At 46.4% G+C, this 21,430-nt stretch overlaps 1 protein-coding gene across 1 annotated transcript in view; it reads right to left on the bottom strand.

The window, feature by feature from the left end:
* Nucleotides 1-21,430, bottom strand: part of RNF43 (ring finger protein 43) — a 61,400-nt gene that overhangs the window by 13,028 nt on the left and 26,942 nt on the right. Inside the window, exon 2 of the mRNA XM_021704066.1 lies at nt 2,348-2,470. Coding sequence (XP_021559741.1) covers nt 2,348-2,470 — 123 coding nt within the window. The remainder of the gene's footprint in view (nt 1-2,347; nt 2,471-21,430) is intronic.

The raw sequence follows: 21,430 nt of genomic DNA, 5'->3' as shown, positions 1-21,430 counted from the left end.
TATCCTCACGATGATCACTGGGGTAGAAAATAAAAGCTCCATTTTATGGCGGAGGAAACAAAGGTGCAATACGGAGCAGTGCCTCAAAGAGCACCGACCACCTGCTCCTTGACTCCCGAGCCTCTGGGCACGTGCCTTATTTCTCCCCCAGGAGTGGGCTCCTCCAAGGGCCAGAGGAACCTTCCCGCGTGGAGGGCATCCTGCCGTGGCCCAGTGTTCCCAGGTATGGGAAATCATACGCTGCTCTAGAAGAACAGCAGAGCTTCTCTGAGCCCTTCTTCCCCCATCTCTCTCCACCCCCCACCTCAGCATCTCACACACACACAGGCGCGCACGCACACTCTCTGCCCTCACACTCATACTACCAAACACTAGGCGCTCATCTACCAAATGAATAAATGAATGACATTTGCCCATATCCTGTAAAGCAAGGGAAGTGAAATAGCCAAAAGCAGGGTAGCTTCAATCTAACAAAATCCTGCTACCATTAAGGACCCACACGGTCTTTTTTTTTTTTTTTTAAGATTTGTTTCTTTTTGGGGGGGAGCAGAGGGAGAGAGAGAATCCTGAAGCAGACTCCCCACTGAGCGCAGAGCCAAATGAAGGGGGGGCCCACGTGGGGCTTGATCTCACCACCCCAAGAACATGACCTGCGCTGAAACCAAGAATTGGCCACTTAACGAGTCACCCAGGTGCCCCAAGACCCACACAGTCTTGCACAGAAACTATGCTTTTCCCTCTTCGAGGTGTATCCTGGCCCCCATTTCCCACATCCCCACGTGGCCCCCTTCTGCATCAGCAGGGCCAGCCTGGCAGAGTATCTTCACCCACAGGGCACCTGGGTGGCTCAGTCAGTAAGCGTCTGCCTTCGGCTCAGGTCATGATTCCAGGGTCCTGGGATCGAGCCCCGCATCGGGCTCCCTGCTCAGCGGGAAGCCTGCTTCTCCCTCTCCCACTCCCCCTGCTTGTGTTCCTGCTCTCACTGTGTCTCTCTCTGTCGAATAAATAAATAAAATCTTAAAAAAAAAAAAAAGAAGAATATCTTCACCCACGTGTGGGGCCACATTCAGAATCCCGTCCACAACCCTGCCCCCCTTGGTGGGCTCGCGGAAGAACGCAGGCTGTTTCCTCGGGACTCCTGGCTCAGGAAGCAGACCTCAGGAGGATCAGGAAACCCCCAGGGGGATCTGGGCCTGAGCACAATAAGCAGGCGTGCTGGCTAGGGCTGGGGACCATCAGCTTCCTCTTTTACCACACCGGGGAGCTGGACCCCTTGCCCCACGTCGACCTGAGTCTGCCGCACAGAATCTAACTACACTCTGGCTTAGGTCACCCTGAGAATCTTCTCATATACATTCAGTGTTCCCAGCCAGAATGGGAGGCAACAGGGCAGGGAGATTAAAAGCCCAGGTTTGGGAACTAGACAAAGCTTAGGTCAAATCCCAGCTCCACCCCTTCCTAGCTATGTAACCCTTGCAAGTTACTTAGTTTTCTTTTCTTTTTTTTTTAAAAAGTTTCTTTATTTTTTTAGTAATCTCTACACCCAAGGTGGGGCTCGAACTCACAACCCTGAGATCAAGAGTTGCATGCTCCACTGACTGAGCCAGCCAGGCGCCCCAGTTACTTCAGTTTTCTGACCCTCACTTGTCTCACATGTCAAATAGAGAATAAAAATGTCTAGCTTTCCTGATCGTTGCACAAAGTAAACGAGATAATATAGAGAGAATCTGTCCCACCTGGCCCACGGTCAGCGCACAGAGAACAGTAACGTTAGAGCAGGGATCACAAATACACATGTTCACAGGGCCTCTGAGGTAGCAGGCCAGGGAGGAGTGCGGCAAACCGGAGAGCCCAGGCTGTGGGGGAGGGGGCAGCTGCCGCCAGTCCCAGCCAGCCGAGCCCCATGGAAATGCGGAGCCCCCCGTTCGCCATCTTGGAGGAAGAATGTGAACTGTTTACGGACAGGGCAACAGCTTCTATTTCTGCTATTCTTGCATATGTTCAGGTAGTATTTCTGAGAGGTGGAAAAGCCCTTCAGCTGACCCCTCCTTGCTCTGATGCTGGGCAGGAGAAGGGGTCTAGGAACTTCCAGGTGATGGGGGAGGTTATGGGGCGGGGAGCATGCCCTAGATGACAGTCAGAAGGTTCTGCTGGTAGATGGTGGTTGGTGGGGAAAGGACGGGGGCCTGAATTTCCACCCCTCTCAGACCCGTCATGAGTTAAGAAAACCTGAGTGAATTGGGCACATCACTCCTAGGCGACAAGGGGACAGAGAACAAAGGGGCCTCTCGCAGCCTGGAGCTGGGTGAAGTTCAGAGTGTGTGGGGGGGGTCAGGTGTGAACCCACCTTGCTGGCCAGGGACAGGCAGGGGCGGGGGGCCCGTTGGGGACTCTCCAGCTTGACGATGCTGATGAATCCGGGCTCCAGATTGTCGTCATCACTGGCATTGCACAGGTACAGGGGGTGGGACTGCAGAGACAAGGAGAGAGAAAAAGAGGTTAGGGAGGCTCTAGGGGATAGCAGGAGGCGGTGGGAGCCAAGCACTTGCCCACTGTTCCAGGCACGGACCAGGCAGGTCTCCTCCTAGGGCTATGAAGGAGTGGGCCTTCTTATCTGATGGCCTCACAGGAAGCTAGTAACCATCAGGTGTCATTTCAGGGGCGCCAGGGCCAAGAATACATGGAGGTGGGGGGGCAGGTAGGCAAGAGGGGTGTCCAAAAGGGGGACCTCCATGAAGAGTCTGCTGCAAAGCCACTCCAACAACCCTCACACTGCCCCAGCCTCTCTCACCTCCTACTTCTAACACGTGCTCCAAAGCCCCAGGCTAAGAGCCCACATCAGTACCTTCAGAATCTTGCCTTCCCTCCGTGCCCTCCCAGGGCAGTGCTGGGTGCTACCAGTGCCTCCTGCCTTCTCGGGGTGCCCCCTGAGATCCCTATCTCTCACGTGGCTTGGGTCTTCTCACTTGGTGCTGCCCCTTTCCTCTCAATATCTCCCTTTGCCCCTGCCCTGGGCCCATCCTGAGATGAAGCAGGGCACGGGAAGGGTGAAGACCCTACTTGGGGATGAGGCTTGGCCAACAGCCTTGAACATCACACTTACTAGGAGCTCGTCCTGTCCTTAGGAATGATGCAGTGGAGAGGAGCCAGCCCAGTGCCTCTGCTCTGAGGGTGTGGCAGGGCCAGTCCGGGACCCTGTGCCCCTGGCCCAGTCAGTGCAGAGCAATGACTCAGGAGCAAGGGGGCCAATGTGTGCTGACAGATCAGAGGATCCCCTCCACAGAGGGACAGGAGTGCCTTTCTGTGTACTCGCTTGTCATTCAAGGTGACTCAAACGCCCACTTGAATCTAATTTTCCCAGAGTGCTGTGAGAACAAAGTATGATTTATTTGGCCCTAGATAATGCTATGGGCCAGAGGTTCCTACGGGGTGGAAACGCAGCTGCAAGAAAGGGGATTTTATATGACGGAGGTGCCCATACTTCCCTCTCTGCTGCTGCAGTCTAAAGGACTTCCAGAAAGAACCATCAGAGGAACCAGACAGCATTTTGAATTTATGAGGATGTTCTGAAGATGACAATGCCGCTGATGGATTTAAGAGCGTGGTGACTTTCTGAGGGCACTTTCATGCTATTTCTTCTCACTGTGTCCCTGCAGTCCCCTGAACATAGTGGGTTCTCAAACACACACACCACCTTGCTTTGAATTCTAGCCTTGTGAATACACATCTTCGGGCAGGCGGTGTTGAGATGGGAGTGCCATTCTTGCTCCCAGAATTTAAGGAGTACTAGTCTGGTGGTGACCAAAGTTTAGTGTGGGAGAAATGTTACACACATCCCCCCACCAGCCCCCGAAAAAGGCCAAGGCCCAGGTTGTTCTCACTTCAGTGAGTCTGTAGCCCTGTCTCAGCAAGTCCCATGAGCCTGTCTGTCTGCCCATTTGCCCAACCGGGCATCCCTTCCTTTCTTCATTCTACCAACACTGAGGGCCTCCCTGGTGCCAGGCACTGTACGATCCACGGGGGAGTCAACAATAAATAAGATGGAATCTTTGCCTTAGAGAAGCTCAGAAGACAAGTGTACAAACATTGTATTGTGATGTTATGACGCAGGTTCATTCAAGGGCCTGTGGGAGGGCAGAGTGACTTCAGTGCTCCCTTGGGTACTGAACAGGTATGTGCTCGCCCACTGGATCCCCAGGAAGGGGGAAGGTACATTCCTGGCAGAGGAAGCAGCCTGTGCCCAGGCATGGAGGCACCAGCAGGGGGCTGGGAGGGACAGCAGGCAGTTAGGTCTGGTGGGGAGGGGAAGGAAGGAGATGAGGCTGGAAAGGTCAGCAAGCACCAGACCAAGGAGCAGAGACTACAGATTTGCATCTGAGAAGGAGCTCCCAGGTGCTGATAGAAGACTGTCTGGTGTGGTGAGGAGGCAGAAGTCAGCTATCCCAACAGAACGAAAGGTGGCGGATCCTCCGTCAGGAACGACAAATTGCAGCCACGGGCGTCTACTGCTTTGCTTGCTCCCCTACCACGACCCATGGTCAGCTTTCTTCAGATAACTCCAACACACCTCTCACTGGCCAGGGAGTCAACTGAGGGGGATAGTCCCCTCAGAGAAGAGTTGTTTTTAGAGAAAGATGTGCAAATATTTAACCACCACTCTGCCCCCAGACCTCCGCAGAGGGAACCAGCATATACAAAGCAGTGCTATATTGTAGGAAGCCTCTGATGAGATGCAGGAGAAAAAACTTAGTGTCAGAGTCACCAGACTTGTCTGGTCCTGAATGAAAAGCTATGGAAGAGGGAAGGGGAGGAAATTAGCCGTTATGCCTCTTGCATACCAGGCCCTCTAGATGTTATCTCACTATGAGGTAGCTGTGATCATCCCCATCTAAAGAAGAGAATGAAGCTTGAGGCACAGGGAAGTGAAGATCACACAAGATTAGAACCCAGCTCTAGCGGACTCCAGCCTCTGGACTCATGTAACTCCAAATGAACGCAGAGTCAACCCTCCATTGTCCATGCTAATGATGATGATGATAATGCTAGAAACTATTGTCTCCATTTTAAAGATGAGGAAACTGAGGCATTAAGTGGTTAAGTAACCAGCAAGGAAGAAGTCAAACTTTCATTATTTGCAGATGACATGATACTATATATAGAAAACACAAAAGACTCCACCAAAAATCTGCTAGAACTGATACACGAATTCAATAAAGTCACAGGATACAAAATCAACGTACAGAAATCTGTTGCATTTCTATACACCAATAATGAAGCAGCAGAAAGAAAAATTAAGAAATCAATCCCACTTGGGGCGTGTGGGTGGCTCAGTCAGTTGGGTGTCTGCCTTCGGCTCAGGTCATGATCCCAGGGTCCTGGGATCAAGCCCCATGTCAGGCTCCCTGCTCAGTGGGAAGCCTGTTTCTCCTCTGCCCTTGCTCGTGCTCTTTCTCTCAAATAAATAAATAAATAAAATCTTTAAAAATAAAAAAAGAAATCAATCCCATTTACAGTTGCACCAAAACCAACAAGATACCTAAGAATAAACCTAACCAAAGAAGTGAAAAAGACCTGTACTCTCAAAACTATAAAATGCTGATGAAAGAAACTGAAGATGACACAAAGAAATGGAAAGACATTCGTTCATGGATTGAAAGGACAAATATTGTTAAAATGTCTATACTACCCAAAGCAATCTACAGATTCATTTATTCTTTTTTAAAGATTTATTTATTTGACAGAGAGAAAGAGTGCACAAGCAGGGGGGAGGGGCAGAGGGAGAGGGAGAAGCAGGCTCCCCACTGAGCAGGGAGCTCAATGTGGGGCTGGATCCCAGGACCCTGAGATCATGACCCAAGCCAAAGGCAGACACTTAATGGACTGACCCGCCCAGGTGCCCCAGCAATCTATAGATTTAATGCAATCCATATCAAAATACCACCAGCATTTTTCACAGAGCTAGAACAAACAATCCTAAAATTTGTATGGAACCACAGAAGACCCCAAATAGCCAAAGCAATCTTGAAAAAGAAAAAGAAAGCTGGAGGCATCACAATTTTGGACTTCAAGCTCTATTACAAAGCTGTAGTCACCAAAACAGTATGGTACTGGCACAAAAACAGACTCATAGATCAATGGATCAGAATAGAAAACCCAGGGCGCCTGGGTGGCTCAGTTGGTTAAGCGACTGCCTTCGGCTCAGGTCATGATCCTGGAGTCCCTGGATCGAGTCCCACATAGGGCTCCCTGCTCGGCGGGGAATCTGCTTCTCCCTCTGACCCTCCTCCCTCTCATGTGCTCTCTCTCATTCACTCTGTCTCAAATAAATAAATAAAATCTTTAAAAAAAAAAAAAAGAATAGAAAACCCAGAAATGAACCCACAACTATATGGTCAATTAATCTTCAACAAAGCAGGAAAGAATATCCAATGGGGGAAAGGAATGTCTCTTCAACAAATGGTGTTGGGAAAACTGGACAGCAACATGCAAAAGAATGAAACTGGACCACTTTCTTACACCATACACAAAAATAAATTCAAAATGGATTACAGACCTAAATGTGAGACCTGAAATTATAAGAATCCTAGAAGAGAGCACAGACAGTAACTTCTTTGACATCGGGCACAGCAACTTCTTTCTAGATATGTCTCCTGAGGCAAGGGAAACAAAATAAAAAATAAACTCTTGGGACTACATCAAAATAAAAACTTCTGCACAGTGAAGGAAACAATCAACAAAACTAAAAGGCAACCTACAGAATGGGAGAAGATATTTGCAAATGACATATCTGATAAAGGGTTGGTATCCAAAATATATAAAGAATTTCTAAGAGAAAGAGAGAGAGAGAAACAAACCATGAGAGACTCTTAGAGAACAAACTGAGGGTTGATGGAGGGAGGTGGGTGGGGGATGGGCTAGATGGGTGATGGGCATTAAGGAGGGCACTTGTAATGATGAGCACTGGGTGTTGTATGTAAGTGATGAATCACTGAATTCTACTCCTGAAACCAATATTGCACTGTGTGTTGATTAACTAGAATTTAAATAAAAATTTGAAGGAAAAAAAAATTTATACAACTCCACACCCCAAAAAATGAATAATCCAATTAAAAAATAGAAGACATAAATAGACATTTTTCCAAAGAAAATATACAGATGGCCAACAGACACGTGAAAAGATGCTTGTCATCACTCATCATCGGGGAAATGTAAACCAAAACTACAATGAGATATCACCTCACACCTGTCAGAATGGCTAAAGTCAAGAACACAAGAAACAATAGGTGCTGGCAAGGATGCGGAGAAAGGGGAAGCCTCTTATACTGTTGGTGGGAATGCAAACTGGTGCAGCCACTCTGGAAAACAGTATGGAGGCTCCTCAAAAAATTACAAATAGAATTACCCTACAATCAGCAATCGCACTAGGTATTTACCCAAAGAATACAAAAATACTAATTCAAAGCACTACATGCTCCTTGATGTTTACAGCAGCATGATCTACAATAGCTAAATTATAGAAACAGCCCAAGTGTTCACTGACTGATGAATGGATAAAGAAGATGTGGTATATGAATACAATGGACTATTATTCATAAAAAAGGATGAAATCTTGCCATTTGCAATGATGTGGATGGAGCTAGAGAGTATTATGCTAAGCGAAATAACTCAGTCAGAGAAAGACAAATACCATATGATTTCACTCATATATGGAATGTAAGAAACAAAACAAAGGAGCAAAGGGGTGCCTGGGTAGCTCAGTCGTTAAGCATCCGCCTTCGGCTCAGGTCATGATCCCAGGGTCCTGGGATCAAGTCCCGCTTCGGGCTCCCTGCTCAGCGGGAAGCCTCCTTCTCCCTCTCACACTCCCCCTGCTTGTGTAACCTCTCTCGCTGTCTCTGTCAAATTAAAAAAAAAAAAAAAAAAAAGACCAAGGGGGAAAAAAAGAGAGAGAGGCAAACCAAGGAACAGACTCTTAACTGTAGAGAAGTGATGGTACCCAGGGGGGAGGTGGGTTGGGGGACAAACTGAATAGGTGATGGGGATAAAGGAGGGCATTTGTCATGATGAACACCAGGTGTTGTATGGAAGTGCTGAATCACTAAATTCTACACCTGAAATTAATATCACACTTTATGTTAACTAACTAGAATTTTTAAAAAACTTAAAAAAAAAAGGTTAAGTAACATGCCCAGAATTACATAGCTGAGATCAGAAGAAATGAAAAGAAGTAGGATAATGTAAAAAATGTCATAATAAATTAAGAATAATTTCCATTTAACTTTGAAAACACCATGCCTTCCCCCCAGCTCATGGCCATCCTAATTTTACATTCCTAAACGAGTCCCTGAAATATTGGTGGCGACTTCCAGGATTCTGTCCTCGGCCCTCCTCTCTTTTTACTCCCCATGCACCCCCTGGGTGACTCCAGCCAGTGCATGCCTTTGGTTTCCACACAGAGATCATTGATACGTGCAGCCCAGACCTGTCAAGTTCCAGACCAAATGTCCAACATGTAGGGCCTGGACGTGTCTGCCTGAAGACCCTTAGGTCAGACATCTCAAACTCAACATGTTCAAAATGGAACTAATAATTTTATCCCTCAAAACTGCTTCTCCTGTGTTCCCTATTTTAGAGATCGGAACCACCATCCACCTACTATGCAAGCCAGATGTTGTCCTCCTAGCCTCCTCTCACTCCTTCACCCCTACCCCCACTAGCAACAGCCACCAATCACCAGATTCTAACAATCTTATCTCCCAAACATGTCCCCTCTTTGTCCTCTTTCTTCCCTTCCCACTCTGGCTACTCTAATACAGGCTGTTCCAATCTACTGAAATAACCTCTTAACTGGGGTCATCTCACCCCACAGTTCTATACACTGAAGCCAGAGTGATCTAAAATGCTAACCTGAGTGTGTCACTCTTCCACTTTAAGCTCTTCAAAGGCTTCTCATAGCTCTTGGAACAAAGTCTGTATTTATAAGCACAGCGTAGAAGGCTCTGCCTGCTCTGGGCTTACCATTCCCTTCCCATACTTCTTCCCCCCTTGCAACCCATGGTCCAGAAATAAAGTGTTTCATGTCTCCAAACACGTCTGGCTTTTGCGGCTCTGCCAGGATAGGTCAGAGGCCTCTCCTCTGGGCCCTGTCAGCACGCTGGATTGCGCCCATCACAGCCCCGTGCGGTGGCATCTGATGTCTGCTTACTTCCCTCTCCCCCAGGCTATAACTGGCCCCAGCCGCCCCTTCAGTGCCTGCCACACAGTAGGTACTCGGTCAATATTTTAAGTATTTAATACTTAAGTACTAAAGGTCTACAACCAGACAGCTGACAGTTAACTATAAAGGCAACACACTGCACACCAAAATTCTGGTAACGGTGGCTTTGGGAGAGGACTGAGAGAGGAGACAGTGAAGAGAGACTTCGGCGTTTTGCTTTGAACATTTCAATCATAGGATGATATACCAAGATATCACTTTGAGTTTTGCTTTTTTGTTGGAAGAACAGAAAAGAATGAGAGCTATTTATAATTTGTTCTCTGCCTTTTTCTCTCCTGCCATTCCAAGAAGAGAACCTCTCCATCTATTTCCCTGCCTCACGGGCACTTGCCCAAAGCAAGTATTGCTAAAGACCTAGCTTCCCGGCTTTTGTGAAAGACTGAACTCCTTGAGGAAAATGTGAGTGTCCTGGAGGCAGAAAGGAGTGTGTATGGGGGTGATGTGGGGGCCATTAGAGTCCCTGGAATCCTAGAGGATGGGGGGCAGAGTCTGGGGATATGCCAAGTTGTGGGAATCTGCAGACTGGGCCCCAGGAGTGGTAGATTCTGGAAGGCTGGACCCGGGCAAAGATGATGCGCCTCCATGGATTCCAAGGGAACACTTGTGCTTGAACAATGGGCACATTTGTGGTGACCAGCTTGGGACGAATGTCAGAGGGGTCTCTCAGATATTTCTGTCTCAGCTGCTCTGTGAGGGGAAGCTCTCAAGAAAACATTTCTTGTATAGCTCTATTTGTGGCATGAAAACCATACTCACTACACTTTTGTATGGTTTGATTCTTTTACAGTAAGGCTTTTTCAAGTATTCTCAGATTAAAAACAAAACCAAAAGAAAAAAAAAAAAAGGAAAAAAAAAAAAAAAGGTCATTCAACCAGGACACTGTTCATTACCTAGCAAAGCAGTTTTAGTCTTCCTTGGGTGTAACATGGGCTGTCTTTGCTCCCTCCTCCAGGGGATTTCAGCTGGAAAGAGGGGCCCTGAGAAGAAAACAGATCCAAATGCACCTGCCTCCTTAGGATGCAAGGTCTCCTAATAAGGAGGAGGCCCCTGTCCCGTTAGTGACACCAGGAAGAGCCAAGAGAAAGAGGCTGGTAGCATTCAGGGAGGGTGTGGCTGGGGAGGGCCCCTGAACACTTGATGGGCTTAAGGATTGGCTATGTCTTCCCCAAAGGCCAGGCGTTGGGATGCCCTGTCCCAGATGCTGCCATGAGGGGCAAATGCAGAAGAGCCCGAGCTTGCTCTCAGGATCCAGGCCACTCAGGCTGAGAAGTCAGCTTTGCCCACGTATTTTACACGCCTATGTAAAGACGTGAATACTGTCCTTCAGCGGTATGTTCAGCAGTGTGTGTTGTACTTCCTATTCTTGGATCTGTTCTCCATGTCTCTGTCTTCCTCCTTTAACTTCTTTGTTCTGGTGTTCCTCCTCCCTTCCAAAACAGACCTAAGGTTCCAATTCTGACTCCATCATTTGCCTGTGTGACCTTGGGCGGGTTACTTAGCCATTCTGAGCCTCACATCCTTTGCCTGCAGAATGGGATGATTATCATGAAGACGGGAGATAATGGATATAAGTGCCTAGCACCGAGCCCAAAACTCAGTAAATGCTCATTAAATGGTAGTTGTCTTATTATTGCATTTGCAACAGTAAAATCCCTCCTTGTCGCTGGAAGGGACAAAGACCTTTCTGAGTGCTACTCCCTTGGTGATTGTCAACAGTGCCTCTGAATGCCAGTGTTCTACAAGGCGCAGCTCATTATCCACGGTCACTTCCCTCCTGTGCTCAGCCCTCCAAACCCCACTGAACAAGCTCTTCCAGTTCTCAGCCCGCCTCCTTCCCATGAAGGAGGCCATGTGATCTCATTACCTCCTCACAAAGGGCATTCCAGGGCTCAACCGAGCCCCAAACTTAATGCTGGTCTTTCTTTATCTGCGGCATCTCCTCATCTTAGGGTGTGTGCTTTTGCAAGCAATTCTTTACTGTCTCTTGTTTCCAGCCACCCGCCTCCCCCCCACCTCTGCTGCAATAATCTCTCAGTTCTCTAATTCCACATACGGACCTTCACCCAGGCCTTGGACAGGTAACTTTACTGCCTGCTACAATTTTGCTTTTGTAATCAGGAACATTGGCCAGGCATCAAAGGCACCTTTCTCCCCATTTCCTCTTTTCAGATTTTATAATCAATCTCTCCTGTGCAACCTCCATTACCTGCACTTAGAACTACCTGACTCTTATCTCTAGCAGTAGGACACACCAGTATCATAAAGTCAAGCTCCTGCAGCTCGGGCGTTGAGAAACAAATGGGCCTGAAGCAGCGGCTTCCTGCCCGCAGCACCAGAATAGCCTCGGAGGCCCAGTTTGGTCACTTGTCCTTTATCGAAAGAGGTCAATGTTCACAATCACAGGTTAGAGCCTAAGGGTGATTGATTAGGCTTGGATTTGGAAACCTCTAGACCTCATTCCCGTCCTTACCTTAGCCTGTCACTACTATCTTTGAGATGGCTGAGTTTCCTACTGAATTAAGCTGGGAGGCTGGGAGATTGTCAAAAGGAGTTTCCCTTTATTCTGTTAATTTTTTTTTTTAACAAGAAAAATGTATTCCTGCCTAATTGTGTAATTTTTTAAAGTACAAAAGAAAATAATATTGGTGGGCTGGACAAGCCTTGGGCCCCCTGACGAGAGTGGACTGGCAGAGAGAGGACGGGTGACCGAGGCCTCCCGTGTTTCTCACTTGACCCAGAAAACCTCCCGGCAGACAGGTCAGCAAGAGTGCTGACAAGAGAACGGAAATGATGTGCCAGCTTCCAACAGGAAGCAAGGGGACAAAGTCTGAGAGGGAAAATGAGCTCATCAGAAGTCCAGTGTGTGTGGGGGGGGGGGGGGGGGGGGGTGCCTGAGTGGCTCAGTTGGTTAGGCATCTGCCTTCGGCTAAGGTCAGGATCCCAGGATCAAGCCTCTTATTGGCTCTCCGCTCAGCAGGGAGTCCGCTTCTCTCTCTCCTTCTGTGATCTTGCTCACTTTTGCTCTCTCTCAAATAAATAAATAAAATCTTAAAAAAAAAAAAAAAAAGGCCAGCCTGGGGCTTTGCATTTTGGAGGTCCTTAGTATTTGCTGAAAGAATTAATAAAATTTCATTTGAGTCCAGCTGCCATACAGTTTATAAAGAGATATAAATTGCTAATTGCTGGGCCTTGTTCATGCCTCTAAGGGCCCTTCAAAACTTCCTTTTCACAGATGAGGAATGTGAGACTCAAGTCACAGACTGCCCATGGTCACACAGCTAGTGAAAGGAGGTGGAGGTCTCCAGGATTCAATCCCAGTACCCTCTCTATCCTGCCATGCCACGTTCAGGTGCATGCAGTGGGAGGTATTCTGGGAGGTACAGCAAGCATTAGTCAATGCTATATGCATGGCTGCAAGGCATGGATGGAAGCCTTCAGGACCTCCATCTGTAGAATGTTCAAACTTGAATCATTCTTAGCAACAACACAGAAGCAAGGTCTGTTTGCTCATCTTCCCTCCCGGCCCAGGCTCTTTCTGCCCAGCAGCCCCGGCTTCCTTTCCCTCCCCTAGGGCTTATCTCATCTCTTCTCCTAGCCACAACAAAGGCAGCCAGACCCAGACACTGCTCAGAGGTGCTTTCCCAGTGGATAGTCCATGTTTGTTTAGGATGAGAAAGGTGTGTCCTGAAATTAGAGGTCACAGAAGCTCGGGCCCAAATAATGGTCATTCAGCCAGACTACAATTTCCCTCGCTGTCTCGCTCCACATTAAAGGCTTCATTCTTCAGTTTTAAAAATTCATCTCTCCTCGTCTCGGATCCTGGCCAAGCTCCATGATGTAAATGGACCTCATGACCCTAAAATGGCCCCCATGGTGGGGTTTTCCTGACCCCACACCTTGTTTGGCATCTATGGATGGGTGGTTCACAGGGTCATAAGCAGAGTCATGATCAGGAAGAAGGGAGGAGAAAGAAGAAAGAGCTAACTGTCTAAGTTGCTTTTGAAATAAACTGATATCAGAAAAGAAGCTTATCTGGCAATAATCAGACAGAGAGAAGGAGGAAAATCTCAGCCACCCAAGAGGTAGAGCTTCTGTCCATTCTATTCCCACACAGAAACAGGGTTTGTCCTGACTCAGCCCAGAATGACCTCTGGTTACAGGGGCACCAGGAAGCTATTCATGAAGTTAGGAGCAAAGGAGAGGGAGCTCACCAAATACCATTTTAGTTACATCAATGCTCTTTAGAAGGAAAGCTATGAAATAGGATACCACGATTCTGAGGCCCACGAAAGTCAAGACCTTAGAAGACACCCCAGTCACGCAGTTTGAACTCCTCTCCTCCACCAGGTGTGGATCTCAGGGATCAAACCTCTAAGAATCCCACACTAAGAGGTCCTGAGATGTCAGCTGTGTTCTGCCATTCAGTGACCACTGTCCCGGGAGACCCTACCCCCTTCACTGACCTCCATCCTTCAGGAAGGACCACTTGAGGCCCCTCATTTACCTAAGTCTTGTTAAAAGAGGTCATCTGCAGAAGAGCTGAGGTCTTGGCACGGGTGACAGTATAGCTAGGGTGACACCTGCCCTCCCTTTTCCAGGAGAGGGGTCCAAGAGGCTTTGGCCTTCACTCTTACCGCAATAAGGCAGTGAACAGCACTCCCACAAGTGCTCCAGCCTGACCCAGTGTGCTCCTTGAGGACAGCCTTGACACAGTCTGCTTTACGATTTTGTGGTTCTTCTTGCGGCCAAATTCATGCCAGAGGTGGTAGGAATTTAGAGCCCTGCTGGAACCAGGTAGTGTTGTGGTTGTTTAAGTAATTATTTAAGATTTTAATGCTGAAAAGGCCAAAGACTAAAACCAGATAGGCTTTGTGAAAAACGACCAAAGAAATGAAACTTGAGGAAATCAGATTATTCACTTCAATACGCCAGAGGCATATCAGGACTACCAGCAGAGCTACGCAAGCATTGCTAAGTTTGGTGAGTTTACACGCAAGAGTGTGAAGTAGCTGCATTAATCTAGTTATTCCCCACATCCCATGTCTTACAGGCCTAGTCTGCTGCTCGGAGGTTGTAGGAATTTCAGGTTGCCCCGCAAACTCTGTGCCAGTTGCTTGCCGCAGTGCTTATACGTCCTCTGAGGGCAGATATTGTAACCAGATGGGCCAGCTCAACTAAATCTACACTCAGGTTCTAATTGCCACATTGTGAGCGGGGATGGGAAGTTATGGCATTTGCTTGGCTGAGCCCCATCCCCAGCTCCTGGGCAGTAACACACAAGGTTGCGTTTACACTGGAAAGTGAGCGGGGAGAAAATGGAGCATGGGCCTGCGCTTCGGTCAAGAAACAATAGAGCGGAGATAAGGTAGTTGCACTAAGAAATCACATTAGGAGGAGGACAAAATTATTCAAGCCACCGGCCAACTCGGATGCCCAGAGTCTGTCCTCAGAAGCCACTGGGGGTTGAGACCGGGCCAAGGAGGCTTCTGTTCCGAAGAGGCAACAGTCAGAAGACGCTTGTGTTGGAGACAACCCAAAGGTTCCAGCCCGACTGCTGACAGCCCTTTGACCACAGCTCTGAATCCTGTCCATGGGGTGGCCCTGGGGAAGAGGCCTGCTTTGGGGGAACTGTTTAATGACTGGCCAGGAAAGAACAAGGCAAACAGACCACTGGCAGCAGCCTGGATGCAACAGGAGAGTAGATTTTTATTCCCACCCACAGTGGAGCCTTCCAGGCAGGAGATAAAAGAACAAGTGAAAGATGGTGTTGTGAGAGCCTGGAGGGGACTGCATTTGGGCATCAGCACTTCACTGGGTCTCCGTGCATAGTGCCTGGGTATTTTGGCATTGGTGCCAGTGGTGTTTCCGTCCTCTGAAGATGTTAGTAATTCCTCATAGCAGCATCTCTTGGGCTCCTAGGAATTAAAGAGTAAGATCTCTAAGGGGCCTCTTCTGGCAGGGTTCTAACATTAAAGACAATGAAACCAGAAAAACAGTGTCTTGGCTCTGAAGTAGTCTTTTACCAAAAAAAAAAAAAAAAAAAAAAAAGTATGAGCTGGGAAAGTAGTTTGGTTCTCTGCTAAACACCTTTTCCTTTCTTCTCATGGGCCTTTCCCTATCTCCTTGGCTCTACAGAGAAAAAAAGGCACCTCCCCTTCCCCTGTGAGCCAGACTCCAAGGTCTAAGTCCTGCAGCTTTCCTCCCCTTTTCACCCTCAACCTCTCAGCCAAGTCCTTCTGTAATCTTCTGAGCAGCCTTCAGTCCTCGGAATTAAACACTTCCCCCACCAGTCCCCTAAAATGATAGATTCAAAATTCTTACACGACACTTACCTCTTACAGTTGTATCAATACAATGCCTGGTTCTTAGATTTCAATAAAATATTAGCCCTTTCCTCCTCCCTCTAAAGTAGATCCTGAGCTATTTCAAGTCAGGAACTAGGCCTTATTCATCAATGAGCATAATGCCAGGCACACAGTAGATGTGAAGGAAAAAATGCATGTAGAATTATCTGTTTTAATAAACAGATGTGAGATCAAATAAATTTGGTGGTTTCTTTGTCATTTGATCAGGATATGCTTACTTTCAGATTTCTGCTTTCTCTTCGAAAACCTCCTGTATACTCCCTGTAAGTTTAGGTTTTAAAGTCAGCTTTACAGTGTTTTGACCTCTTAAGGGAGAGTTTGCTCCCTTCCTTTTTATATCACGCCTAAATCTCCTCCATAACCCTGAACAAAACTGACTTCTTTCAGGAAAATCTTCCTGCTTAATAACCCATCCCCAGTTACTCTTCTATTGTCTTCCCTCAGTATCAATGTGCTGAGTTGAACATAATCCTTCATGGGAGGGAAAGCGTCTCCCCCTGCCAAAAAAAGGGAGTGGGCTCCTGCTCTCAAGGGACTAAAGCCTAACTGTAAATCTATGCTCATGCATACACAGGCTCGCACACAAGGGGCTCAAGGCCATTTGTCCAACAACACACGGGGAATGCAAATTCACAGATCACAGCACATCCTCACTAAGACAATGCAGAATGAATGGGCAGAATAACTTATTCTTGTGATATTATTTTGAAAGTGCTCCCTTGTCCTTTTGGGTCCTTTTGTCTAATCTCCCAGATCTGATGGGAAGCTCTTTCAGGATAGGAACCAATTAGAGACTATTAAAAACAATTTTATCTGTCTTTTTATCCCTACAGTATTGACTCAAAGAAACTCTTGCCCCCCACGGGCCATAGGCCATAGTGTTGGCTGAGTGTCTCTGGTGAACTTCAGTTCCCACCAAAATTTTATGAGGACTCGGGCCAGTGATCTGCATGGAAAAGGTCTGGAAAAACTCAGAGCTGATTTACTGCCAATAGTATTCCATATTTTTTCCGAGTGGGTCAGATTAACATGAAATGAAATGACGTATTTAGATAACATTTTTCTTACCTTAAGTGGAATGAGAGATGAATCGTATTTCTTTTCTCCATCCTCTACTCTGAAAAGCTGATGTGTCTGAAGCCCAAATTTTAAAGGCTTCAGCTGAGGAGCCACTTGGTATCATCACCTTTCCTGTTTCAGCCTCCCCGCAGCCTGCTCGGCCCTCCAGCCCACTCTGGTCCTGACGATGGAGACAGGCCACCTCACGCCAGAGGTGCTTATATGTTCAAATATTCCAAGCATCCTTTGACTCGCTCTTTGTGAACTATGAGTTCTTTGTTACTTCCTAATTGCTCAAATCTCTTTATTTTTCTTGCTAAGTGCAGATAGTAAAAGATACGAAAAGATAATCAGAGTGCTGATAAATGGAAGAGGAGTCTTCTCAGCTTCTGCTGAAGAGTTCCTGTTTGCATTGGTCAGGACATTCGGAGAGGTGCCATCACCAGACTTAGTGGGTAAGGGAAGTCCTTGGAGAGTTAGGAAGGAGTGGAGCCAAGTTTGTGGGTTGAGAGTTCACAGGGCAATGAGGATCAACAGCAGCACTTCTGATTTGTACGCTGTTATCAAGGTACAAAGCAACACTACCCTTCGTCCTTTTTATTTTTACCCTGCTAATGGAACCCTTCGCCCTGAATTAAGACTATTATTCAGCTTTGATGTTGTGTTTTATATCAGCAAAGTACTTTACAATCCTTCATTAGCTATTTTATTCTCCCTTATTAGTACCACCCATTTTATTTAAAGAGAAAGCACAGTGCATATTGCGCCTGCAACCAGGAATCCCGAATTCTGGGCATGGATGACACGTATTAAATATAATGAAAGGAGATGTGGCAGACCATAGGAAGAGCCACACAGTAAAGGAATAAAAGTGCCAAAATTCTAAGAGCCTCCTTGGGAACTAAAGCCCCTATGATTTAGAGCAAGACCTGTAACGTTCACTTTATTTTGCCGGCAGCAAAACTGAGAGCTCTCACCAGCTTAAATCTAAAATGTGATCACCAAATACATCTTTAATAGGAAAACAGTTCTCCTGGTTGACTAATTTCCTCCATAACAGAGTTGAAAGAAGAGGGGACAAAGGATGTATGGTGCCAGCTGTTTTCTAAGAAAGTGGACTGATGCTAAAGCAAGACCAATATCCCTAACTTACTTCTGATGTGTTGAACATCCCTTCTTCACACTCTCCCTACTTGCTGCTTGTCACATAATGCTGTTCTATTCTCTCTCCCCACTTCTCTGTCCCTCATTTGTTGCCTCTTTCTTCCTCTTCTCTTCTTCTTCCTCTCATGTAAATATAAGGAGATGCAGGGGCGCCTGGGTGGCTCAGTCAGTTGGGTGTCTACCTTTGGCTCAGGTCGTGATCCCGGGGTCCCAGGATTAAGCCCCGCATCGGGCTCCCTGCTCAGCAGGGAGTCTGCTTCTCATTCTCCCTCTGCTGCTCCCCCTGCTCATGCTCTCTCTCTCAAATAAATAAAATCTTAAAAATAAATAAATAAATAAAAGGAGATGTTCTCTGATTTCTATTATTAATTTCTTCTGGGGTTCTTATTCACCCTAATATCTTCACTAATTCCAAAATTTGTCTCCTAAGTCAAATTATCCTACACTACAAAATGCCTGTTACACATTATTTCTTTGAAGTCTTTCTGGTACCTCCAACTCAAATATACCAAACGTACATATCATCTTCTCCCTGCACTCCATCCTAAGTCAATAACTTCTCTTAACTCATCTGTTTTTGTTAATGGCACTGTCATTAGAGACCCAGGCTGAGCACCTCGGAGTCATTACGACCCCCCCTTCCTGCATCCAATCACTCAAACTCCTCTTGGAAATCTACCTTCTCTATGCCCCTGGAGTCTGAAGCATTACAATAGGCTTTTAACTAGTCTCCAGTCTCTCACCATTCTAAAGCTCTCTCTTTATCTCTGCAAAAGCAATCTTCCTAAATACAGCACCAATCATATTGTTCTCCTGTTCAAATACCATCAATGACTCTCCACTGCCTTCTGAATTAAATTCGAACTCCTTAGCCTACCAAATCAAGGCTTCAGTGCTCTCTGCACTGGCTTTGGAATCAGACGACCTGGTTTCACATTTCAGCTCTGTCACTTGAAAGATGTGTGTGACTTTGAGTGGGTATCCTAACCTCCTGAGTCTTGGTTTCTTTATTGGTAAAAAAAATGCAGGTACCACTACCCACGCAAGAATGTCATTGTAGAGATTAAATAACACATTTAAAGTACCAGCATTTCCTGCACACAGTAGGCACTCAAAAAGTATTAATTCCTTCCTCTTCCCCTCTGCTTTTTCAGCTTTATTCCCACTTCTCTCCTAAATGTACTGTACTGCTTGTCCAACCCAAACGGTCTTACTCTTCTCTAGCATCCTCTTGGATTGCCTTTACTCCTATCCTGTCACTTTTTAAAATGCTACTTTTCATTCAAGGGCACACTTATATGCTACCTCTCTCATGAAGAATCTTTTCTTCATCTGAAATGTCCCAATCAACTTGTTTGTATTTATGGTGTGGCACTTTTCACCTTCTCCTTCATATTCGTAGCTCCTAAATTGAAGGCAGGGTTTTCTTTATATCTCACAGAGCACATCGCCTTAATATAACAGGCAACCAATAAATGCATGCTGAATTAACATTGAGAGCTTGTGCTTTTGGTCTTCCGAGAGCCCATTTGTTTGTGACTCATACTTCACACTGAGAACTCTTCAGAAACAATCTCTGGCGGGATATCAGAATTTCAAACAACTTTAACAGAGAAGCTGAGTCAGTCTAGAATTAAGTTCAGTCCTAGTTCAGCCAACAGGAATTGTCTGGACCCTGTTCCTGATTGAGATATCATAATTTGGCAATTTGTGAGCCATGAGGCTCATTTGAATAAATTCAGATAAGAACATACCTGTTTTAGGAATAGGCAAGCAAAAACGCATGATACCTGTAAGAAATCAACCACTCTGGGTTGACGATGACAATGGCTTCACTGGCATAGGAAGAAGTCCCCCAAAGCCATCTGGTTTCATAGGTTCTGACTGTGGCTCAACTACAAGGTAACTACACCTTCCTCTGGCTTTCATCCAATCCATTTCCTCTTGGCCCAGTTAGCAAATGGGTAATTATATGACATCAGCCACCATGGGGTGGCTGGAACATAAGGTGGCTTCACGGTGCCATATAATGGGGCACCAAGTTTCTGAATCACCAACCACAGGTGCGTCGACTCTTCTCCCCACCACACCCCCACTCCATAAAAATCACCTTATCTGATATTGCTGTTGACACAATGACTACATTTAGGTTCTGGGCATTTTCCTTTGCTTCTTCATTAGTGTTTGTTCGGGTGGGTACCTCTGTGTAGCTTACAAATGAGAACTCACAGTGCGGGAGTAATCACCCAGTCATCGGGCCATGCTTTTGCCTTTAGGTAGGCTTACTTCAGAAAGTAGCAACATATCTAATTGCTCAGTTCACACCTACCTGAAATATTTCAGAGCTGAACTCCCTTCTGAGCCAAACACCTAACTAGCAGAGTTGCTCTCTATCACTAAGTCTGATTCTTAGCCTGGACACTATCAGGCCTATTTCTGGAGCCATCTTTCTCCCTAAAATAGCAGCTGCTACAATTTTCTTCCCAAACCCTTTGTTACAAGGAAGATCAGTAGCTCCCAAATGCTCCTTGTCATGTGATATTGCTATTGAGTAGGATGCTGGATGGGTACACATGAAGATTTGCCCCATGGGCACATCAGAATGGGCCTGAAATATGGTCTCTTAGTTGACAAGTGTTTGATGAACATTTATCTTCTTCCCAAAATTATGTTAGATCCAGCCCAGGGGTTATAGGGAGGTCTTGTTAGGGAGGTAACATATGAACACAACTAAATGGTGGCATAAAATGGTATACTATCGAGTGTCACATTGTGTGGCACAGCCAATAGGTCCCGTGGGCTTTGTGGAGGTGATGAATCTTTTTTTTTTTTTAAGATTTTATTTATTTGACAGAGAGAGAGAAAGCACAAGTAAGCAGAGTGGCAGGCAGAGGGAGAGGGAGAAGCAGGCTCCCCACTGAGCAGGGAGCCCGATGTGGGGCTCCATCCCAGGACCCTGAGATCATGACCTGAGCCGAAGGCAGACACCCAACTGACTGAGCCACCCAGGTTCTCCAAGGTGATGAATCTTAAGCTAGCCCCTAAGGAAGACTGAATTGAGTAAGAAGAATAACCACATATGTAAAATAAGGGCATACTGATCCATAGGTTCTGTCAAATGGATTTTGGGAACTTCCCAGCTACGCCCTTGAGAAAAAACATGGGGCCAAGGGAGAGGAAAAGCAGGGTTCTTGATCAGTTTCTCTCAAGTCTTCAAAGTACAAGAAGACTTATATGACTGAAAAATAGACCTGCAGAGACAGTTTAGATAGCTGAGGTAGGGTCAAATTGTGAAAGCCGCTGAATGCGGAGATAAGAGCTAGAACCTGCTGGCATATGACAAAAGGGAATCACTCTAAATTCTTAAGCAAGGGGATCTAAAATACTAAAAACAGTATTTTAAACACAATGGCGTATCAGAGTAAAAACTATAGTGGAATGAAAAGAAACTGGGGGTAGGAAAGCCAGTTAGAGAGCTGTTCCAGAATCCAGCATGGCACGATGAGAGCTTGAACTCTGGTGGTAACAGTTAAAAGGTGAAAGGATGAATCACAGAAATTATGAA

The sequence above is a fragment of the Neomonachus schauinslandi genome, chromosome 15 (assembly GCF_002201575.2).
Source record: "Neomonachus schauinslandi chromosome 15, ASM220157v2, whole genome shotgun sequence".
NCBI classification, from domain to species: Eukaryota; Metazoa; Chordata; class Mammalia; order Carnivora; family Phocidae; genus Neomonachus; species Neomonachus schauinslandi.
Note: the sequence above shows the minus strand (reverse complement) of the source record. Positions and strands in the feature narration are given on the sequence as shown.